We start from the raw sequence: 18,562 nt of genomic DNA, 5'->3' as shown, positions 1-18,562 counted from the left end.
TTCAGAGCAAACCTCTCTGCCCGCCTCCATGCTCCCGGAGAGAGTCTGGAAGTCTATGCAGCAGAAATAAGCAAGCTAGTTCAAGAGGCATTCCCAGGCTATAGTGATATAGCTCAGAAAGAGGAGACATTTCGCAGATTTCTGGCTGGACTTGACCCGGTGCTGAGAGCTAAATGTGACGAGCAGGGAGCTACTGATTTGGATGAGGCCCTGACCATCGCCGACTGGTGTGAGATGGCCCGAGAGGCCCTAATGATGGACTATGTCAACGCTCACGTACGCCAGCCTCCCACTGAAAGCAGTGCAGCGGCTATGGTGCACTCCATATCTGATGGGGGTGGTTTGTACAGAGCTATGGACAGACTTACTGCGGATATGAGGGAAATGAGGATGGAAATGAAACAAATGGCAGAGGAAAACAACCGACTGCGATCCAGCCGCTGGAGAGATGAAAAGAAAGCCCCTCACCCAGTACGTGGAGGTCAGTGTCAGTGTACTTGTGGTGAGCAGGGCTGTCAGTCTCGCCCATGTGGTGAACAGAGAGGGCATTCACCTGACTGTGTCTGGCGCGAGCGGCGAGCAGAAGGAGGCCCCAGGGAGAAACAGGACTACTGGACCCCCTACAACAACCGAGCCAACTCCCCAAGTTGGCGGGGTCCCAGACCTGCTAGGAGCCCCTCTAATGAGGAAACACAGGACAGGCAACGGCATACTAATGCTGATGCACTCTCACAGCGTCCTCAGGACCCCAAGTCCAGGGTGGTAAATGTCACCATGCGGCAGCCAGCACAAGTGAATGTCATAGGCTCGGAGGAAGGGCCAAGTGTTACCCAAACAGACACGGGGAACCCCCAGACCTCTGACTTCAACGCAGGGGAACAGCGTGTGGAGAGGAGCAGTGAGATGCAGGATTTGTCTTTCATGCATAAACTTTCACATGATGGAACGGAAATGAGGGAGCTACAACGGGCTGACCCAGATATTAGGCAGGTATTGGACTGGATGGAGAGGAGTGGTTCTCGGCCACCTAAGGGGCGGATGAGAGGTAGCTCCCGGTGGCTTAGAAAATTATGGACTGAATATCCCCGCCTCTCTGTTGTTAATGGACTACTCTGCAGGGCGGTGAACTCTCCCCTCACCAGAGATGCTCTGTGTCAGGTTGTCATGCCCTCCTCGGTTATCCCTGATGTGCTGCAGCATCTGCATGGGGGCTCTGCATCGGCACATTTCTCAGCGGAACGATTGTGGGAACATGCAAGGAAACCTTGCTACTGGCCTTTCATGTTCAAAGATATTCAACGGTGGTGTGAGCAGTGCATCCCATGTCAAACCCGCAAGGCCCCGGTGCCTAAGCATCGTGCACCGATGAGGAGCCGCTGGTCTCTGGTGACACAGGGACTGTCCAGATTACAGGCACCGATGAGCCACTACAGACTGTTTCTCGTTCTGGGAGGACTGTGAGAAAACCAGTTCGTTTCAAGGACTTTGTCACGTTTGGTTAGCTGTTTGAAAAAAAAAAAAAAAAACCCCAGCGCAGACAAGTAAATATGACTGTTGGAATTTCTGTGGAATGTTTGTCGAGGTCATTTGACATGTTTTTTACTGTGATGGTGCATTTTTTTTCATATGTATATAGTATGTCTGGATGCTATGGTGTATCAGAATTTTCTGGTGTACATGGGGAATAGTGTGGCATACTTTATTGAGACTGTGCAGTGGGGTGAGGAATAACATGCATAATGTTATTGTTAAGATTTTGTTTATGGTGTTGAGTTACTTCTGGGGTTCACAGATTGATATGCACTTTTTTTGGTGTCAGGGTGTGTTTTCTGCTATATATATGTATATTTAGGAGGACAGGTTGATAATGTTTTGGACAAGCCTGTGTTTTTGCACTTATAGTGTTACTGTTTTGAAACAAGGATGTTTCTTTTTGTAGGAGGGGAGGTATGTAACCTATTTTTCTGGACTTGCCTGTTAGTGATTTTAAGTTCCTGTTATAAGCTGTCGCCACAGTATATGCCTTGAGCTCTTATTTTGAAGGCTGAAGAGAGAGCGGAAGTGCTGTACGCAGTGTTGTTGCTGTGGCGTGGACGGTTGGGGAAGAATCAAAATAAAGTGGTCCTCGTGTGAAAGTGGAGCCTCCATATTTGTTATTTTATAGTTTCATACCGTATAGGCGACATCTACAAACCCTCAGTTACATTAGCAATGCCCACAAGCTACCTGCAGCAAGTGACAGCGACACAGTGACTAGCTGCGGCCAGCGACAGTAACACAGCGACTAGCTGCAGCAAGAGACAGCAACACAGCAACTAGCTGCAGCCAGCGAGCAACAACAGCAACAACAATCCTAACTTGCACATTAAAGAATCATGAGCCCTTGCGCTCCCCTAGCGCAGAACGGCTAACAGTCAGAGTGACTGCCTACCCCAGTCGCTACAATATTGTTCCTGCAATTAAAACATTTGAATGTTTAAAAAAGTCTTGTTTAGCTGGGTTTTACTAGTAGAGTAAGCCTACATTCTTTCTCATGTACAATTAACCTCGTGATTTTCAAAAGACTTTTGAGAGATGGGAAGGAGGGGCCACAGAGACTGTCTTTGCACAGGGCCCAGTCACTCGAGAGTGAAGAGGTCACTTGGACTAGTGATGAAACATTTCTCTCAATAAACGTGGTGTTCAGATGAGCTGATTCAACCGTCTGTGATTTCCTTACCTGGATTATTGAGCTTGCATAAAGACATGCTTTTATATTGACCGTTCACTTCTTTTTAAAATATATGGTAAAGATTTCCTCTAAAATTTTGCACTGTTCGTGTTAGTGCTTAGGATGCAAGTAAATGCAAATGCTGCAAGTGCTCCTCGTGTGAGTCAGCTTTAAGTCCCCCCCCCCCCAAAATGGTCTCCTTAGGTCAAACCGTTACGATTTTATAAAGCTTTAATTACAAGTTGTCCTGCATGGGCGTGTCCCCCATCTTAACACAGGGCAAATACCCTTAAAAAGCTTCTTAAAACGGCTTTATTTATGTTCTTGAGGTAATGTGTGAATCAAAGCTATCAACTACTTCAACATTATCAGAAAAAGGGGCTTTATTTTAGTTTTGGTTATTTTATGATTCTCTAATTATGAGTTAACACTAAACACTCACCTTCTTTTCACTTTAGCTTGTCTTTCTCCTGGGGTTTCCCCTTCATCATCGTCTTCATGACTAGAAATTCTTTTAACAACAGAACCATCCTCACTGCAAGGGCAACCACTGGTCTGCTGAGAATCTACATCATGAGAGAGATTTCAAGCAGCACATTGAAAATTACAACTTGATTCACATACTCATAAAATACAGAAATCAGATCCTTTTACAGTAATCAACTAGCAGTTTGAATAATGTTACAACAGATGAGTATCTTTCCTGGAGCCACAGTCTCTGATATCATGGATAAGCTCCCAGGGCTGCGGTGTTCGCTCCCGTCCTCCACCAATTGAGTGATCGTTCATGTGGTGACAAACGATACAGCTCGTCAGCAATCTGAGTTAACCAAAAAGGATTTTAATGACCTTTTAAGCTTTTAAAATACTTTTGGAACGTCTGTTTTTATTTCAGGTCTTATTCCGACACTTGCCCGTGGAGCGAGGCATTTTAGCAGAATCCTCAGTCTGCATCCCTGGCTCAGCTCCGCCTGTAGAGCTCACAATATAGTTTTCTCCAGGTACTCCGGTTTCCCCCACCATCAAAAAGACATGTCCTGTCTGTGCCCCTGGCTGAGGTATGGCAAGACGAACTGGATTTGGTGCCCAGGCATTGCACAGCGGCTGCCCACTGCTCCTAGCTACACAGTACACAGCTAGGATGGGTTAAATACAGAGCATAAGTCCCCCATGGAGATTAATAAATTATATAATTTTTTTTTAAAAATCACGATAGTATAAAACTAACGCAACTCTACCTGATCAATCTTCCTTTGAACTGCTGGCTGTTAAGCTCAATGGACCTACACCCATCATTATGGCTGCTCTGTACAGACGACCTAAGGCATCAAATATTTTTATCACTGAACTCTCAACAATTTTAACCACCCTTAGTGCAGTCTCTGAATGTAATCCTAATCGGGGATTTAAATGTTCATTTTGATAACACTGAAAAATAACACTGAAAATATGTTCACTAAACATTTTAAAGCAATATTAGATTGCTTTGATCTAACACGTCAACTTTACAACCCATACCAAGGGTACCAAGGGTCATATCCTTGACTTGGTTCAGTTCCGGCATCCCACCATATAACGTCACCTCTGCTTAACTACTCATAACGCTGTGTTATTCAAGACCAACCTACTGCTCAGTAAATCAAGGAGGCGTTGTACCATTGCATACCGCGACATTAGATATGTTCATCCAGATGAGCTCAGCAGTTTAATTACCTCAAACCCTATTCCTGCTCCCACTTTCTCACTCCCTGATGTTATGGACTACTACAATAACATTTTATCTTCTGCACTTGATACTTTAGCCCCCCTGAAAATATGGGTTGTTTCATTTGCCCATACTGCTCCCTGGTACACACCTGAATTATGTCAGTTCAAGGCTATAAGTCGGTGGCTTGAGGGGCTTTGCATCAAGACTGGACTTGCTGTTAACAAACAAATGTATTCAGATCATATACTCCATTACAAAAATGCTCTTTCAACAGCTAAAACATCCTATTATACAAATATCATCAATACAGTTGAAGGGAATACTGGAATTCTCTTCTCCATCATTAAAATGTTACTAAATTCACCTGAAACCAATATTAACAGTAACCTTTCTAATGAACAATGCTCTTGTGTTTTTTTAAAAAAGTTTTTCCACTCAAAAATTAGTATCATTCATGAGCACCTAGCCTACCATTCATGAGCACCTAGCCTCTATTAACATCATGCAGACTGACTTACCATCAGCAAGCACCATGAAACTGTCTCCATCCATTGTCCTATGTGACTCCAGTCTTCCAACTGAAAATCCAATTTCTGAAATTATTAGTAAGTCTAGCACCTCCATGTCACCTGGATCCAATCCCCACAGCCTTAGTTAAAATATACCTGCCCACTATCATCTCCCTGATAACCTCCATCATCAACTCCTCTCTGTCCACTGGCACAGTTCCTCTTTCACTTAAAGTTGCCACAATCAGACCACTTCTGAAAAAACATTAATTTAGATTCTACTGACCAAAAACAACTACTGGTCTATTTCCAATTTACCATTCATCTCCAAAATCCGTGAAAGGGTCGTTGCATCTCAACTCCAGATCTACCTTGATAACAATAACAATTCCAATCCGCCTTTTGCCCCAAACATAGCACAGTAACAGCCCTAGTTAAGATCACTAATGACCTGATTCATGCAGCTGACTTCGGTCTACTCTCTATCCTCATCCTCATTGACCTCACCACATTCTTTGATACTATATCCCATCAGCTCCGCATGGATTATCTGGCTAGCATTGGAGGTGGGGGCACTGCACATCAGTGGTTTGCTTCCCACCTTACAGACAGGAAGCACTGTGCACAAATTCAGAATTACCAGACAGAAAAGTTGATAGTGGGTGTTGGGGGTGGCGCGGCAGTGTATTCCGTTGTCTACCAATGGGCGTCGGGGGTGGTGTGACAGTCTATTCCGTTGTCTAGCAACAAGGGGAAGGCCGGTTTGAATCCCAGTGTTACCTCTGGCTTGGTCGGGCGTCCCTACAAACACAACTGGCTGTGTCTGTGGGTGGGAAGCCGCAAGTGGGTATGTGTCCTGGTCGCTGCACTAGCGCCTCCTCTGGTCTGTCGGGGAAACTGTTCAGGGGGGAGGGGGAACTGGGGGTAACAGCGTGATCCTCCCATTGCTATGTCCCCCTGGTGAAACTCCTCACTGTCAGGTGAAAAGCGGCTGGCGAATCCACATGTATTGGAGGAGGCATGTGTTAGTCAGCAGCCCTCCCAAGATTGCCAGAGGGGGTGGAGTAGCGACCGGGACGGCTCTGAAGTGTGGGGTAATTGGCCAAGTACAACTGGGGAGAAAAAGGGGGGGGTTTGATAGTTCCTCATGGAGTTCCCATAGGGTTGAGTTTTAGGGCCACTCCTGTTTATTATTAACCTCCTTCCCTCTTGGCATTATCTTCCAGAACTATGGTATCCATTACCACTGCTATGTTGATGACACACAGCTTTATGTGTCCACTAAGCCCACTTCCACTCTCTCCTCTAGTACCCTCACTGCTTCTCTCCATGAAAGAAAGCCACTTTATTTTGTCATTGGTCAGGTTACAATGAAATCTGTCTTCTGCATTTAGCCCATCCTATTGTATAGGAGCAGTGGGCAGCTGCAGCACCTGGGACCAACTCCAGTTCTTTTTCCTATTGGCTTTGTCATGGGAACAGGCAAAAGTACAAACCCTGACATGCATGTCTTTTTGATGGTGGGAGGAAGCCAGAGCACCCGGAGGAAACCCTCGCAGACAAGCAGAGAAAATGCACATTCCACACAGAAAGGACCTGGGACGTCCTGGGGTTCGAACCAGAGACCTTCATGCTGTGAGGCAACGGTGCAGTAGGTTTTCCAAGAATGAAGCCTTAGCCTGACGCTCTAGCGACTCCCCTTGTCTGTATCCAAATCAGAAACAAAAATACAAAAAAAGTATCCACAGGACCACTCTGTAAAGTTTAATAGTTTACTTTGACACAAGATATATTTGGTACAGAACGGTTGCCGATTAGCAAAAAAAAAAAAAAAGTTAATAAGAAGAGGAGCCTGAGAGGTCAAAAAACTGTGTGGCTCCACGCTCTCCTTGCCTGACTCCACCCCCAATTCTTCTCCAACTCTCCTCATAAGAGTATCAAAAGACAATTAAAGGTGCATGCAGTTACTAAGAAGCAACAATTACTCACACACCTTTTAAGTGCAAGGAATAAAACAATTAACTTATTGCATTACTGTAAATATGAACTGTAAATCATTGCATGCTAATAAGTCAAATATTTACATTTTATATTTTATCAATAAACTGCATTTAGGTTCCTACATTACCAGCCCCTAATTGTTATCAATGTCCTTGAAACAATTGTTCAAAAAATGTTTTACTTAAATTAAAGGAGTACATGCTAAGTTACTTAGTTATAGTTCAACTATCTTAAGAAATCTCCTTCTCTTTCTTCACCACGTCCCAAATGAGGACTTGGCTTCAGAACCGCGCATCAATTATCCTCAGATTCTTGAAGAAGACAAAGCTTCGTTACTGGGTGACAAAGTTCATTGGTCTTGGTCTGAACTTTCACTTGACGAACAAGGCCTTGTCAGGAAAAGTCTCATTCTCGTGTCATCCACAATCAGCACTACATCACCGACATGGAAGTTCTTCCAGGCATGGACCACAGTTGATGATCTTGGAGCTGTGGGAGGTATTCTTTGCACCAGCGTTTCAAGAAGACGTCCGCGAGGTACTGGACTTGCCTCCATCTGCGATTATCATACTGGACATCCTTGTTGAATACTCTTGGTGTTTGGGCTTGACCTTGAGTAACACCAAGTGGTTGGGCATTAAGGCCTCTAAATCACTGAGGTCTGAAGATGCCTTTGTAATGGGCCTGCTGTTTATAACAGCCTCAGCTTCACACAGCAGGTATGGAGACCTTCTTCATCCAAAAGTCGTTCCTTCACTGTGATGTTCAGAATTTTTCTCACTGAGCGAATCAGCTGCTCCAAGCTTCCGCTGTGGTGAGAACCTGCTGGAGGATTGAAGTGCCACTGGACACCCTTCTGTTGAAAGTTTTTACGATTTTGCTGGTGTTCCATTCTTTGATCGATTTCTTTAACTCACTGTCAGCCGACCAGACGCTGGTTCCATTATCTGAGTACATCTCTTTGACTTGTCCTCTTCTGGCAATGAATCTTCTAATTGCGTTGAGGCATGCATCAGTGTCAAGTGAAGATGTGACTTCTAGATGTACGGCTTGTATAGCGAGACACGTAAAGATGATACAGTATCTCTTTACTTGCCCTCTCCTTCTTTTCACCGAGAATGGGCCGAAGTAGTCGACGCCAACTCTTGTGAATGGAGGCTCATCAGGCAGGACCCTGCATTTTGGTAGATCCACTATGAGTTGCTTGCCAGCAGTTCCGTGTAGTTTTCTACCGGTGATGCACTTTGACAAGAACTTTCTGATGGCTTTGCTCACTCCTGGGATCCAGAATCTTTGATGCAGTTGAGCCCACATGTGATTCCTTCCAGCATGAGCTATAATGTCATGAATGTGTCTCAGAACAAGCTTTGTGATGTGCAAATCTTTTGGCAAGATGGCGTGCTGCTTGGAATCATCTGGCATAGCCACTCGGCTCAACCTTCCTCGAACTCTATGACTCCATCTTGAAGTACTGGATTCAACTTATAGAGTAAGCTACTTTTCTTCACGCTTTGATGTTCCTTTAGCATCGCTAAGTCTTCTTTGAATCTTTATTTTTGATAGTACTTCACAATTTCTGTTTCTGATTTGGTCAAACCTTCACAGGTTAGGTGTGCTCCTTTGAAAACTTTATTGAACGGATTCATTCTGCTTTCACAGTTTAATGTGTTTGGTTCCTTTCTCTTTGCTTTCAGTTCCATAAGCAAATCTTTAAATTTCAGATACCAAGCAACAGCACGTTTTAGCTTTGTTCAAGATGAGTAGTGGATCATCAACTGGTCCGTTGCATCTTTAGGCTCGTGCACCTGAATGACATGCGCTTGAGCTACTCCTTTGACCTCCAGGTCATCGATGTCCAGCATCCCAGGATCTGGATTCCCGAGCCACTGGTCTTGTGCGCAGAGCAAGGAACCTGGTCCTGAAAGCCAGCTTTCATATTTCAAAAATGCTATGACAGTATGTCCTCTTGAGACATGATCAGCAGGATTCAGAGTGGTATTGCCATAGCTCCACTGTGAAGTCTGAGGGCGCTCCAGGATTGTTGAGATTATATTAGCAACAAAAGTCTTGAATCGTGTGCTTTCACTGTTCAATTACTTTAGCATAGCCATGCTATCCATCCAAAAGATTGTGTCGTGAAGTTCCAGTTCAAGCTCTTTCTTTGGAAGCTTGTCCATCTTGATTGCAACTGTGGCTGCGGTCAGTTCTATTCTTGGTATAGTTGGAGACTTCAAGGGCGCAATCCTTGCCTTTGTCATTGTCAGGGTGGATTGAGCTTCACCCATTGCATTGCACAGCAATAGGCAGCTTGTTGTTCCATAAACGCCTTCGCTCGTGTCAGTGAAGTGATGTACCTTTGCAAAGACTGGTGCACCAAACCGATTTGTGTTGACACATCTGTCAACTCCAAAATTCTCAAGCTGTTGCAGACATGAGATCCACCTTTTCCAGCTGTTAATGACTTTGTCTGGCAGGTCTTCATCCCAACTATATTTCTGCCAGCATAAATCTTGCAGGATTCTTTTCATGGGCAGTACTACTGGAGCAAGAAAGCCCAACAGATCATAGATGGAACTTACGAGGGAAAGCATGCCTTTCTTGGTGTGTGGTCTATCTTTGAGGTTGATCTTGAACTTGAAATGATCTGATTCAGCACACCACTGGATTCCCAATGCTCTCTCCATCGGCAAGTTGTCTTCATCCGAGTCCAGATCTTGAAACCCTTGCGCTCTTTCCTCTTTGGGAATTGAGTTGAGCAACTACCAGCTGTTCCTCAACCATTTTGCTAGTCGAAATCCATCTTTCGCCGACATGTTCCTCAAGTCAGTGCAAAGGGCAATTGCTGTGTCTTCATCAGTAGTTGACTTAAGACAGCCATCTACATAAAAATTCCCACCGACTGTTTTGGCAGCTTCTTGACCAAATTCATCCTCAAAATCTGTTGCACATTTCTGAAGTGCAAAGGTTGAAACGCTTGGCGATGGTGTTTCCCCGAAGATGTGGACCAACATCTTATGTTCAACAAGCTCCTGCTTGTAGTTCCCATCAGGCCACCAGAGAAACCTGAAGAGATCTGTGTCTTCATTGCAGACTCTAACCTGGTGGATCATGGCCTCCACGTTGGCCATAACCGCCACGATCTCTTGTCGGAACCTCATGAGGACCCCCACTAGTGAGCTTGTTAGGTCTGGTCCTTGCAGGAGCTGTTGGTTCAGCAATGTTCCTCGAAAGCTTGCTCCACAGTCAAACACAACACGCAGTTTTTGCTTGACTGGATGTCTGACTCCATGGTGAGACAGATACCCTGTTCGCCCCTGTTGGCTCACGTTCAGTACTGTCGAGCTTCACTGTGTAGCCTTTCTTGAGGATGTCGTCCATTAAAGCAACATATTCAGTATAAAACTTGACATCTCTAAAGAATCCTTTCCGTAGGTTCAGGGCACGTTGCTCAGCGACTGATCTGTTATTTGGCATACACAATAACTTGTTCCTCACCGGAAGGCAAACACTGTAATGACCATCCGCAAGTTTTGAGGATGGACTGGTGATCATACTTGGACATTTCGATGTCCTCGTTTTGTCCAGCAACTGGAAAGTCCTGCTTGAGCTGCAGTTGTCAGAGTTCTTCTAGCTTTGCTACTAAGATTCGATTTGCAGTGACTTATGCCAATTTGTTTGTCTCCATTATATCGCTTCCACCTCTGAGTGGTCCATTTATCATCCAATGCAAGTGTTCACGACTGATTCATTTCCCATTCTTCGCAACACAATGTCTGTATTGCGTCCATTCACACTAAGTTGGTTTATCAGTGACTCTGTAGCTAAAGTAGCTGAGCTACCTGGGTCCAAAAATGCATATGTTGTCACTACTTTAGTTCCCTTTTGGCCCTTGACATGCACTGGAATGATTGAAAGAGCACAATCTTCCCAGTAACGCTAAAGGTTTCTGTCATTTGTATAAGAGCACTTGATATGGATTGTTGTTCACACATTTCTTTTGCTGTTTCTTCTCTCGAGTCTTTAGCGTTCATATGCGGCAGTGTGGGATACAGTCGAGAACATTCTTGACATTGAACTTTCTCTTTGCAGCTGCTTATTACGTGATCGTGTTTCAAACATGCAAAACACAGAACTTTGCTTCTCAAGAAGTAAATATTTTCTTTGTGTGGCTTGCTCTTGAGTTTTCTGCAGACTGTGAGGCTGTGTTGCTCTCCTTTGCAATAAACACAAGACTTGCTGTTTGCGTCCACTGACACAGTTTGTGTTTTTGGTGTTGCTTGTTTTGTCATTTTCTGTTTTGACTTTGTTTTTGGTACTGGGGGGGGGGGCAACAGCTGTTGTGACTACATTCTTTGGTTTGAGTATCTCTGCATTGTGGTTTTGGGTTCTGTCGGACTGGGTCTTTCATGCTTGTGGTGGTTTCTTTTATGTTTCCATAGAGTGGGTGTAATATATACCTAACTTACTTGTTGACAAAGTCGACAAAGCCCTTGAACTTCACTCTTTTCTTTGTATTTTTTTCTTGTAAGTCACAGGCAGGCTTTCTCCAAGTTTCTTTGAGTTTGTATGGCAGCATGTTAGCCAGTGACTTTATGTTAGCTGTGTTGTCCAAGTCTTCCATGTAGCTAATATCTGTCATTGTGTTGGAGCAGCATGTGAGGAATAATGCGAAGGACTGTAATGCAGTGTCATCTTCTGGCTTGACTGTCTGCCAATCCTAAGCCTTCTTTATGTAGGCTTCTGCTATTTTGTAGTCATCGCCAACTCTCTTAGCATTTGTTTTGCTTTAACACAACCTACTGAAGGTTCCATGTGGATGCAGCTCTTAACCAATTCATGCGGTTGTCCACTTGTGTATTGCAGCAAAAATTGTAGGCGATCATGATTGTCACTAGTACGGCCTTCAACTCCATGTTCAGTAGATCTGATAAAGGATTTACACTCAAGCGGATCACCCTCGAATGATGGACTTGTGAGATAAGGAAGTAATGATGCTTTGTGATTCTTCACAAGGTACTCGGTGATGTTGGCTTGCTGAGCGATGGCCTTGCATAGACTATCAAGTAGACTATCAAGTAGATTATCAAGACTATCAAGTTGTGCTTAACATTAGGTGTAGGTGAGGCATGCTGTGGTGGTGGTTGAAAGGTAGCATTCACCTTTGTTTCGTCAACCTGTTCATCAACTTGAACGATGCTCATGTCCGCTTGTGTGTATTTATATTTTTGCAAAATTTCCATTTTTGCATCCGACTCAGTACTCATGCAATACAGACTGCTCTTGCTGAGCAGTCTGTATTGCATGCATCTCCTTCCTAGCCTTGATTGTTGCGTCTATTCTTTTTTGCTCAGCCTCAAACTCTGCCTCTTGCCAAATTTTCTCGAGCCTCCCTGCATCTTTTTTGTGCATGCCAATCTGCTTCTTCCTCTTCTATGGCTACCTTCCCCCTTAAAGCTGCAGCCTTTGCCTTTAATGATGCGTGTTCCATCTCTGCCTTTAATCTGACTGAGGAAGATAACGACAACGCGCTTCCACATTGTGATCCAGGTCTAACTGGGCGTTTAGGGTTTGATTTTGATGATGTGACCATACAAGTGTTACTCGTCTATCATTCTCAGCCTGCTCAGAGCATTTCATGACCTCTTTCATTCATTCCTCGCATTTCCGGAAGAAATCATTTATTGATTTATTTTAAGGATCAAACCAATTCTTTTGATTATCCAAAAAATCGTCATCAGCCATAAATCGTCGCAAACCACAATTTAACTTTTGGATAAGTGCTTTACCCCGGACCATTAACTGAGGAAGATATTCAACAGAAACATGATCAAAATTAGTTACAGCTGCATACCTAACGTTCAACAAATAATATCGTCCCACATCACAAGAATCATGAACAAATCAATGACACCATGGATGCCGCCATTTGGATGCTGCCTGCCCTTCCACTCCTCACATAAGTTTTTTTTTTTACATGATGATGCTGGTCACGTGGCTTGGGTCCTGGACTGTTCCAATGGCATCTGGACACTGCTTGGCATCCTGTGCATCATATTCTTCATACATTTTATGTCCATTATAATTCTGTTATCCTCTTTCAATGTTGCTTTATGTAAATTAAGTGAACACAACATCCATTGCATGCTGTCCATCTTGGGAGAGAGATCCCTCCTCTGTTGCTCTCCCTGAGGTTTCGTCCTATTTTTTCTCCCTGTTAAAGGGGATTTTATTTTAGAGAGTTGTTTCTTATCCAATGAGAGGGTCTAAAGACAGGATGTTGTGTTGTGGTAAGTCCACTAAGGCAAATTTGTAATTTGTGATATTGGGCTATACAAATAAAATTGATTTGATTTGATTTGATTTGACACCTTCATCACAATCGGACTCCCCCAACTGCAACTGCCGTGTGAATGACTCATGCCCCCTCAAAAGAAAATGCCAGATGAAAGGAGTTATCTACCAAGCTACAGTGACGAGAAATTACAACGGCAAAATAGAGACATATGTCGGTTTAACAGAGGGAAGATACAAAAAGAGGTTTAATGCACACGTGTAGCTTTAGAAACAACCATTTAAAAATTTTAACATCTTTAAGCCCTTATATTTGGTCATTGGCAGACATAAACAGTAATTATTCAACCACCTGGAAAATCCTCTCAAAGAACAAAGCATATATATATATATATATATATATCTACTCATATATTTTCGTAATGTGTGTGTGTGTGGTGTTAGTGTGTGTGTGTGTGTTAGTTAGTGTAGATAGCGGGACCGAAAACCAAAGCATTTATGATCCTAATTCTTTTTGGAGGTGGTAGGTATTGTCTCAGAGAGTAAGGGGAAAATCCCAGAAAATTAAAATTATGCATAATTAGGCATAAATATGCAAAATATGCATTTTACTAAAAATGGCTAAAAAACACTTTTCTCGGCATTTCAGATGATTCTGAGCATCTTTGATTTTTTCACATATAAATTTTTTTTTCTGGGACTCAGAAATGTTTTGGCATTATGCAAAATAAATGCATTTTTGCAAAAATGCACTTATGATCCTAATTTTTTCTTGGAGGTGGTAGGTATTGTTCCAGACTGGACAAGGAAAAATAGCAGAAAATTAAAATAACTATGCAAAATATTCATTTTCTAAAAATGGCTAAAAACCACTTTTCCCGGCATTTCAGATGATTCTGAGCATTTGGGGGTAGGGAGTTGGAGTGGGGGGGGGGGTAAACCACCTTTCTCGGCATTTCAGATGATTCTGAGCATTTGGGGGGAGGGAGTTGGAGTGGGGGGGGTTAGGGGCAGGGGGAAGGCGGTTAGCTGGCAGGATGAAGAGGAGGGAGATTTAGACGGGTGGATAACCAAACCACTACATTGTAGCTGGGTTCTTCTAGTATATATATATATATATATATATATATATATATATATATATATATATATATATATATATATATATATATATATATATATACACACTACCGTTCAAAAGTTTGGGATCACCCAAACAATTTTGTGTTTTCCATGAAAAGTCACACTTATTCACCACCATATGTTGTGAAATGAATAGAAAATAGAGTCAAGACGTTGACAAGGTTAGAAATAATGATTTGTATTTGAAATAAGATTTTTTTTTACATCAAACTTTGCTTTCGTCAAAGAATCCTCCATTTGCAGCAATTACAGCATTGCAGACCTTTGGCATTCTAGCTGTTAATTTGTTGAGGTAATCTGGAGAAATTGCACCCCACGCTTCCAGAAGCAGCTCCCACAAGTTGGATTGGTTGGATGGGCACTTCTTTGAGCAGATTGAGTTTCTGGAGCATCACATTTGTGGGGTCAATTAAACGCTCAAAATGGCCAGAAAAAGAGAACTTTCATCTGAAACTCGACAGTCTATTCTTGTTCTTAGAAATGAAGGCTATTCCATGCGAGAAATTGCTAAGAAATTGAAGATTTCCTACACCGGTGTGTACTACTCCCTTCAGAGGACAGCACAAACAGGCTCTAACAGGTACTATTTAATGAAGATGCCAGTTGGGGACCTGTGAGGCGTCTGTTTCTCAAACTAGAGACTCTAATGTACTTATCTTCTTGCTCAGTTATGCAACGCGGCCTCCCACTTCTTTTTCTACTCTGGTTAGAGCCTGTTTGTGCTGTCCTCTGAAGGGAGTAGTACACACCGGTGTAGGAAATCTTCAATTTCTTAGCAATTTCTCGCATGGAATAGCCTTCATTTCTAAGAACAAGAATAGACTGTCGAGTTTCAGATGAAAGTTCTCTTTTTCTGGCCATTTTGAGCGTTTAATTGACCCCACAAATGTGATGCTCCAGAAACTCAATCTGCTCAAAGAAGTGCCCATCCAACCAATCCAAATTGTGGGAGCTGCTTCTGGAAGCGTGGGGTGCAATTTCTCCAGATTACCTCAACAAATTAACAGCTAGAATGCCAAAGGTCTGCAATGCTGTAATTGCTGCAAATGGAGGATTCTTTGACGAAAGCAAAGTTTGATGTAAAAAAAATCTTATTTCAAATACAAATCATTATTTCTAACCTTGTCAATGTCTTGACTCTATTTTCTATTCATTTCACAACATATGGTGGTGAATAAGTGTGACTTTTCATGGAAAACACAAAATTGTTTGGGTGATCCCAAACTTTTGAACGGTAGTGTATATATATATATATATATATATATATATATATATATATATATATATGTACACTCACCGGCCACTTTATTAGGCACACCTGTCCAACTGCTCGTTAACGCAAATTTCTAATCAGCCAATCACATGGCAGCAACTCAATGCATTTAGGCATGTAGACATGGTCAAGACGATCTGCTGCAGTTCAAACCGAGCATCAGAATGGGGAAGAAAGGTGATTTAAGTGACTTTGAATGTGGCATGGTTGTTGGTGCCAGACGGGCTGGTCTGAGTATTTCAGAAACTGCTGATCTACTGGCATTTTCACGCACAACCATCTCTAGGGTTTACAGAGAATGGTCCGAAAAAGAGAAAATATCCAGTAGGCGGCAGTTCTGTGGGCGAAAATGCCTTGTTGATGCCAGAGGTCAGAGGAGAATGGCCAGACTTGTTCGAGCTGATAGAAAGGCAACAGTAACTCAAATAACCACTCATTACAACCGAGGTATGCAGAAGAGCATCTTTGAACGCATAACACGTCGAACCTTGAGGCAGATGGGCTACAGCAGCAGAAGACCACACCGGGTGCCACTCCTGTCAGCTAAGAACAGGAAACTGAGGCTACAATTCACACAGGCTCACCAAAATTGGACAATAGAAGATTGGAAAAACGTTGCCTGGTCTGATGAGTCTCGAGTTCTGCTGCGACATTCGGACCGTAGGGTCAGAATTTGGCATCAACAACATGAAAGCATGGATCCATCCTGCCTTGTATCAACGGTTCAGGCTGGTGGTGGTGGTGTAATAGTGTGGGGGATATTTTCTTGGCACACTTTGGGCCCCTTAGTACCAATTGAGCATCGTGTCAATGCCACAGCCTACCTGAGTATTGTTGCTGACCATGTCGATCCCTTTATGACCACAGTGTTCCCATCTTCTGATGGCTACTTCCAAGCAGGATAACGCGCCATGTCATAAAGCTCGAATCATCTCAGACTGGTTTCTTGAACATGACAATGAGTTCACTGTACTCAAATGGCCTCCACAGTCACCAGATCTCAATCCAATAGAGCACCTTTGGGATGTGGTGGACCGGGAGATTCGCATCATGGATGTGCAGCCGACAAATCTGCAGCAACTGCGTGATGCTATCATGTCCGTATGGACCAAACTCTCTGAGGAATGTTTCCAGTACCTTGTTGAATCTATGCCATGAAGGATTAAGGCAGTTCTGAAGGCAAAAGGGGGTCCAACCCGGTACTAGCAAGGTGTACCTAATAAAGTGGCCAGTGAGTGTATGTATGTATGTATAAGGACCTCAGTTTTATTACTATTAAGTTTGAGGAAGTGGTATGAAAACCAGGATTTAATTTCCAGTAAGCAGTCAGAAAGGGAAGTGGGCGGAAGAGTGGAGGTTGGCTTGGTGGATAGATAAAGCTGGGTGTCATCCACGTAGCAGTGAAATTAAATGCCAAATTTCCTGCAAAAGTGGCCAAGAGGTAGTAGGTAAATGATAAATAGGAGAGGTCCCAATACAGAGCCTTGGGAAACTCTGGCAGTAACAGGAAAGGACTGTGATCTCAAATTTTTAAGTTGGACAAACTGAGTGCGGCCAGAGAGATAGGATCTAAACCAGTCAAGGGGGGTGCTAGTTATTCCAATGGAAGCTAATCTTTCTAGGAAGATGTTATGTGAGATGGAATTGTTCAAACAGATTGTTCTTAGTCAAGTGAGCGTGTACCTGAGATGTGACTGTTCTTTCATGTTTAGAAAGAAATTGTAAATTTGAGATTGGGTGAAAATTATTCAAATTGTTGGGGTCTGCACCAGGTTTCCTGAGTACTGGAGTTATTGCAGCTGTTTTGAGAGATGAGTGAACAAGACCAAAGGTAAGGGAAGAATGTATGACATCAGTTATTAAAGAGGATGGAGAAGGTAGACAAGCTTTTACTAAATGAGTAGGAAGGGGGTCTAACTGACAGGTAGATGATTTGGATTTACAAATACAAACCCCAATTCCAATAAAGTTGGGACGTTGTGTAAAACGTGAATAAAAACAGAATACAATGATTTGCAAATCCTTTGCAACCTAGTATATTCAATTGAATACATTACAAAGACAAGATATTTAATGGTCAAACTGATAAACTTCATTGTTTTTTGCAAATATTCACTCATTTTGAATTTGATGCCTGCAACACGTTCCAAAGAAGCTGGGACAGGGGCAACAAAAGACTGGGAAAGTTGAGGAATGCTAAAAAAACACCTGTTTGGAAGATTCCACAGGTGAACAGGTTAATTGGAAACAGGTAAGTGTCATGACTGGGTTTAAAAGGAGCATCCCCGAAAGGCTCAATCGTTCACAAGCAAGGATGGGGCAAGGTTCACCACTTTGTGAACAACCGCGTGAGCAAATAGTCTAACAGTCTAAGAACAACGTTTCTCAATGTACAATTGCAAGGAATTTAGGGATTTCCTCATCTACAGTCCATAATATCATCAAAAGATTCAGAGAATCCAGAGAAATCTCTGCATGTTGAGTGTTGTTAAAAGGAAATGTGATGTAACACAGTGGTGAACATGCCCCTGTCCCAGCTTTTTTCGAACATGTTGCAGGTATCAAATTCAAAATGAGTGAATATTTGCAAAAAAAAAACCAAAAAAACAATAAAGTTTATCAGTTTGAACATTAAATATTTTGTCTTTGTAGTGTATTCATTTGAATATAGGTCGAAAAGGATTTGCAAATCATGTATTCTGTTTTTATTTACATTTTACACAACGCCCCAACTTCATTGGAATTGGGGTCTGTAAGACCAGATATTTCATCAACGGTTGGGAGTTTAAAACTAGACAGTGAAGAAGAGAGGGGAACGTAGAAGGGTGAATAAGATGAACTGTATGCAGTATAGTTCGACGAGGTCAATTGCTGATGAATATTTTCAATTTTGGCATTAAAAAAGGTCATGAACGCATTACATTGAG

General features: G+C 42.8%; 1 protein-coding gene across 1 annotated transcript in view; it reads right to left on the bottom strand.

Annotated features, from left to right (window-relative positions):
• Positions 1 to 18,562, bottom strand: part of LOC130123681 (trimethylguanosine synthase-like) — a 66,638-nt gene that overhangs the window by 44,013 nt on the left and 4,063 nt on the right. Inside the window, exon 2 of the mRNA XM_056292928.1 lies at positions 3,153 to 3,276. Within this exon, the coding sequence (XP_056148903.1) occupies positions 3,153 to 3,276 (124 nt within the window). The remainder of the gene's footprint in view (positions 1 to 3,152; positions 3,277 to 18,562) is intronic.

The sequence above is a fragment of the Lampris incognitus genome, chromosome 14 (genome assembly GCF_029633865.1).
Source record: "Lampris incognitus isolate fLamInc1 chromosome 14, fLamInc1.hap2, whole genome shotgun sequence".
NCBI lineage: Eukaryota > Metazoa > Chordata > Actinopteri > Lampriformes > Lampridae > Lampris > Lampris incognitus.
The sequence above is the reverse complement of the archived record's forward strand: the minus strand, read 5'-3'. Positions and strand labels throughout refer to the sequence as shown.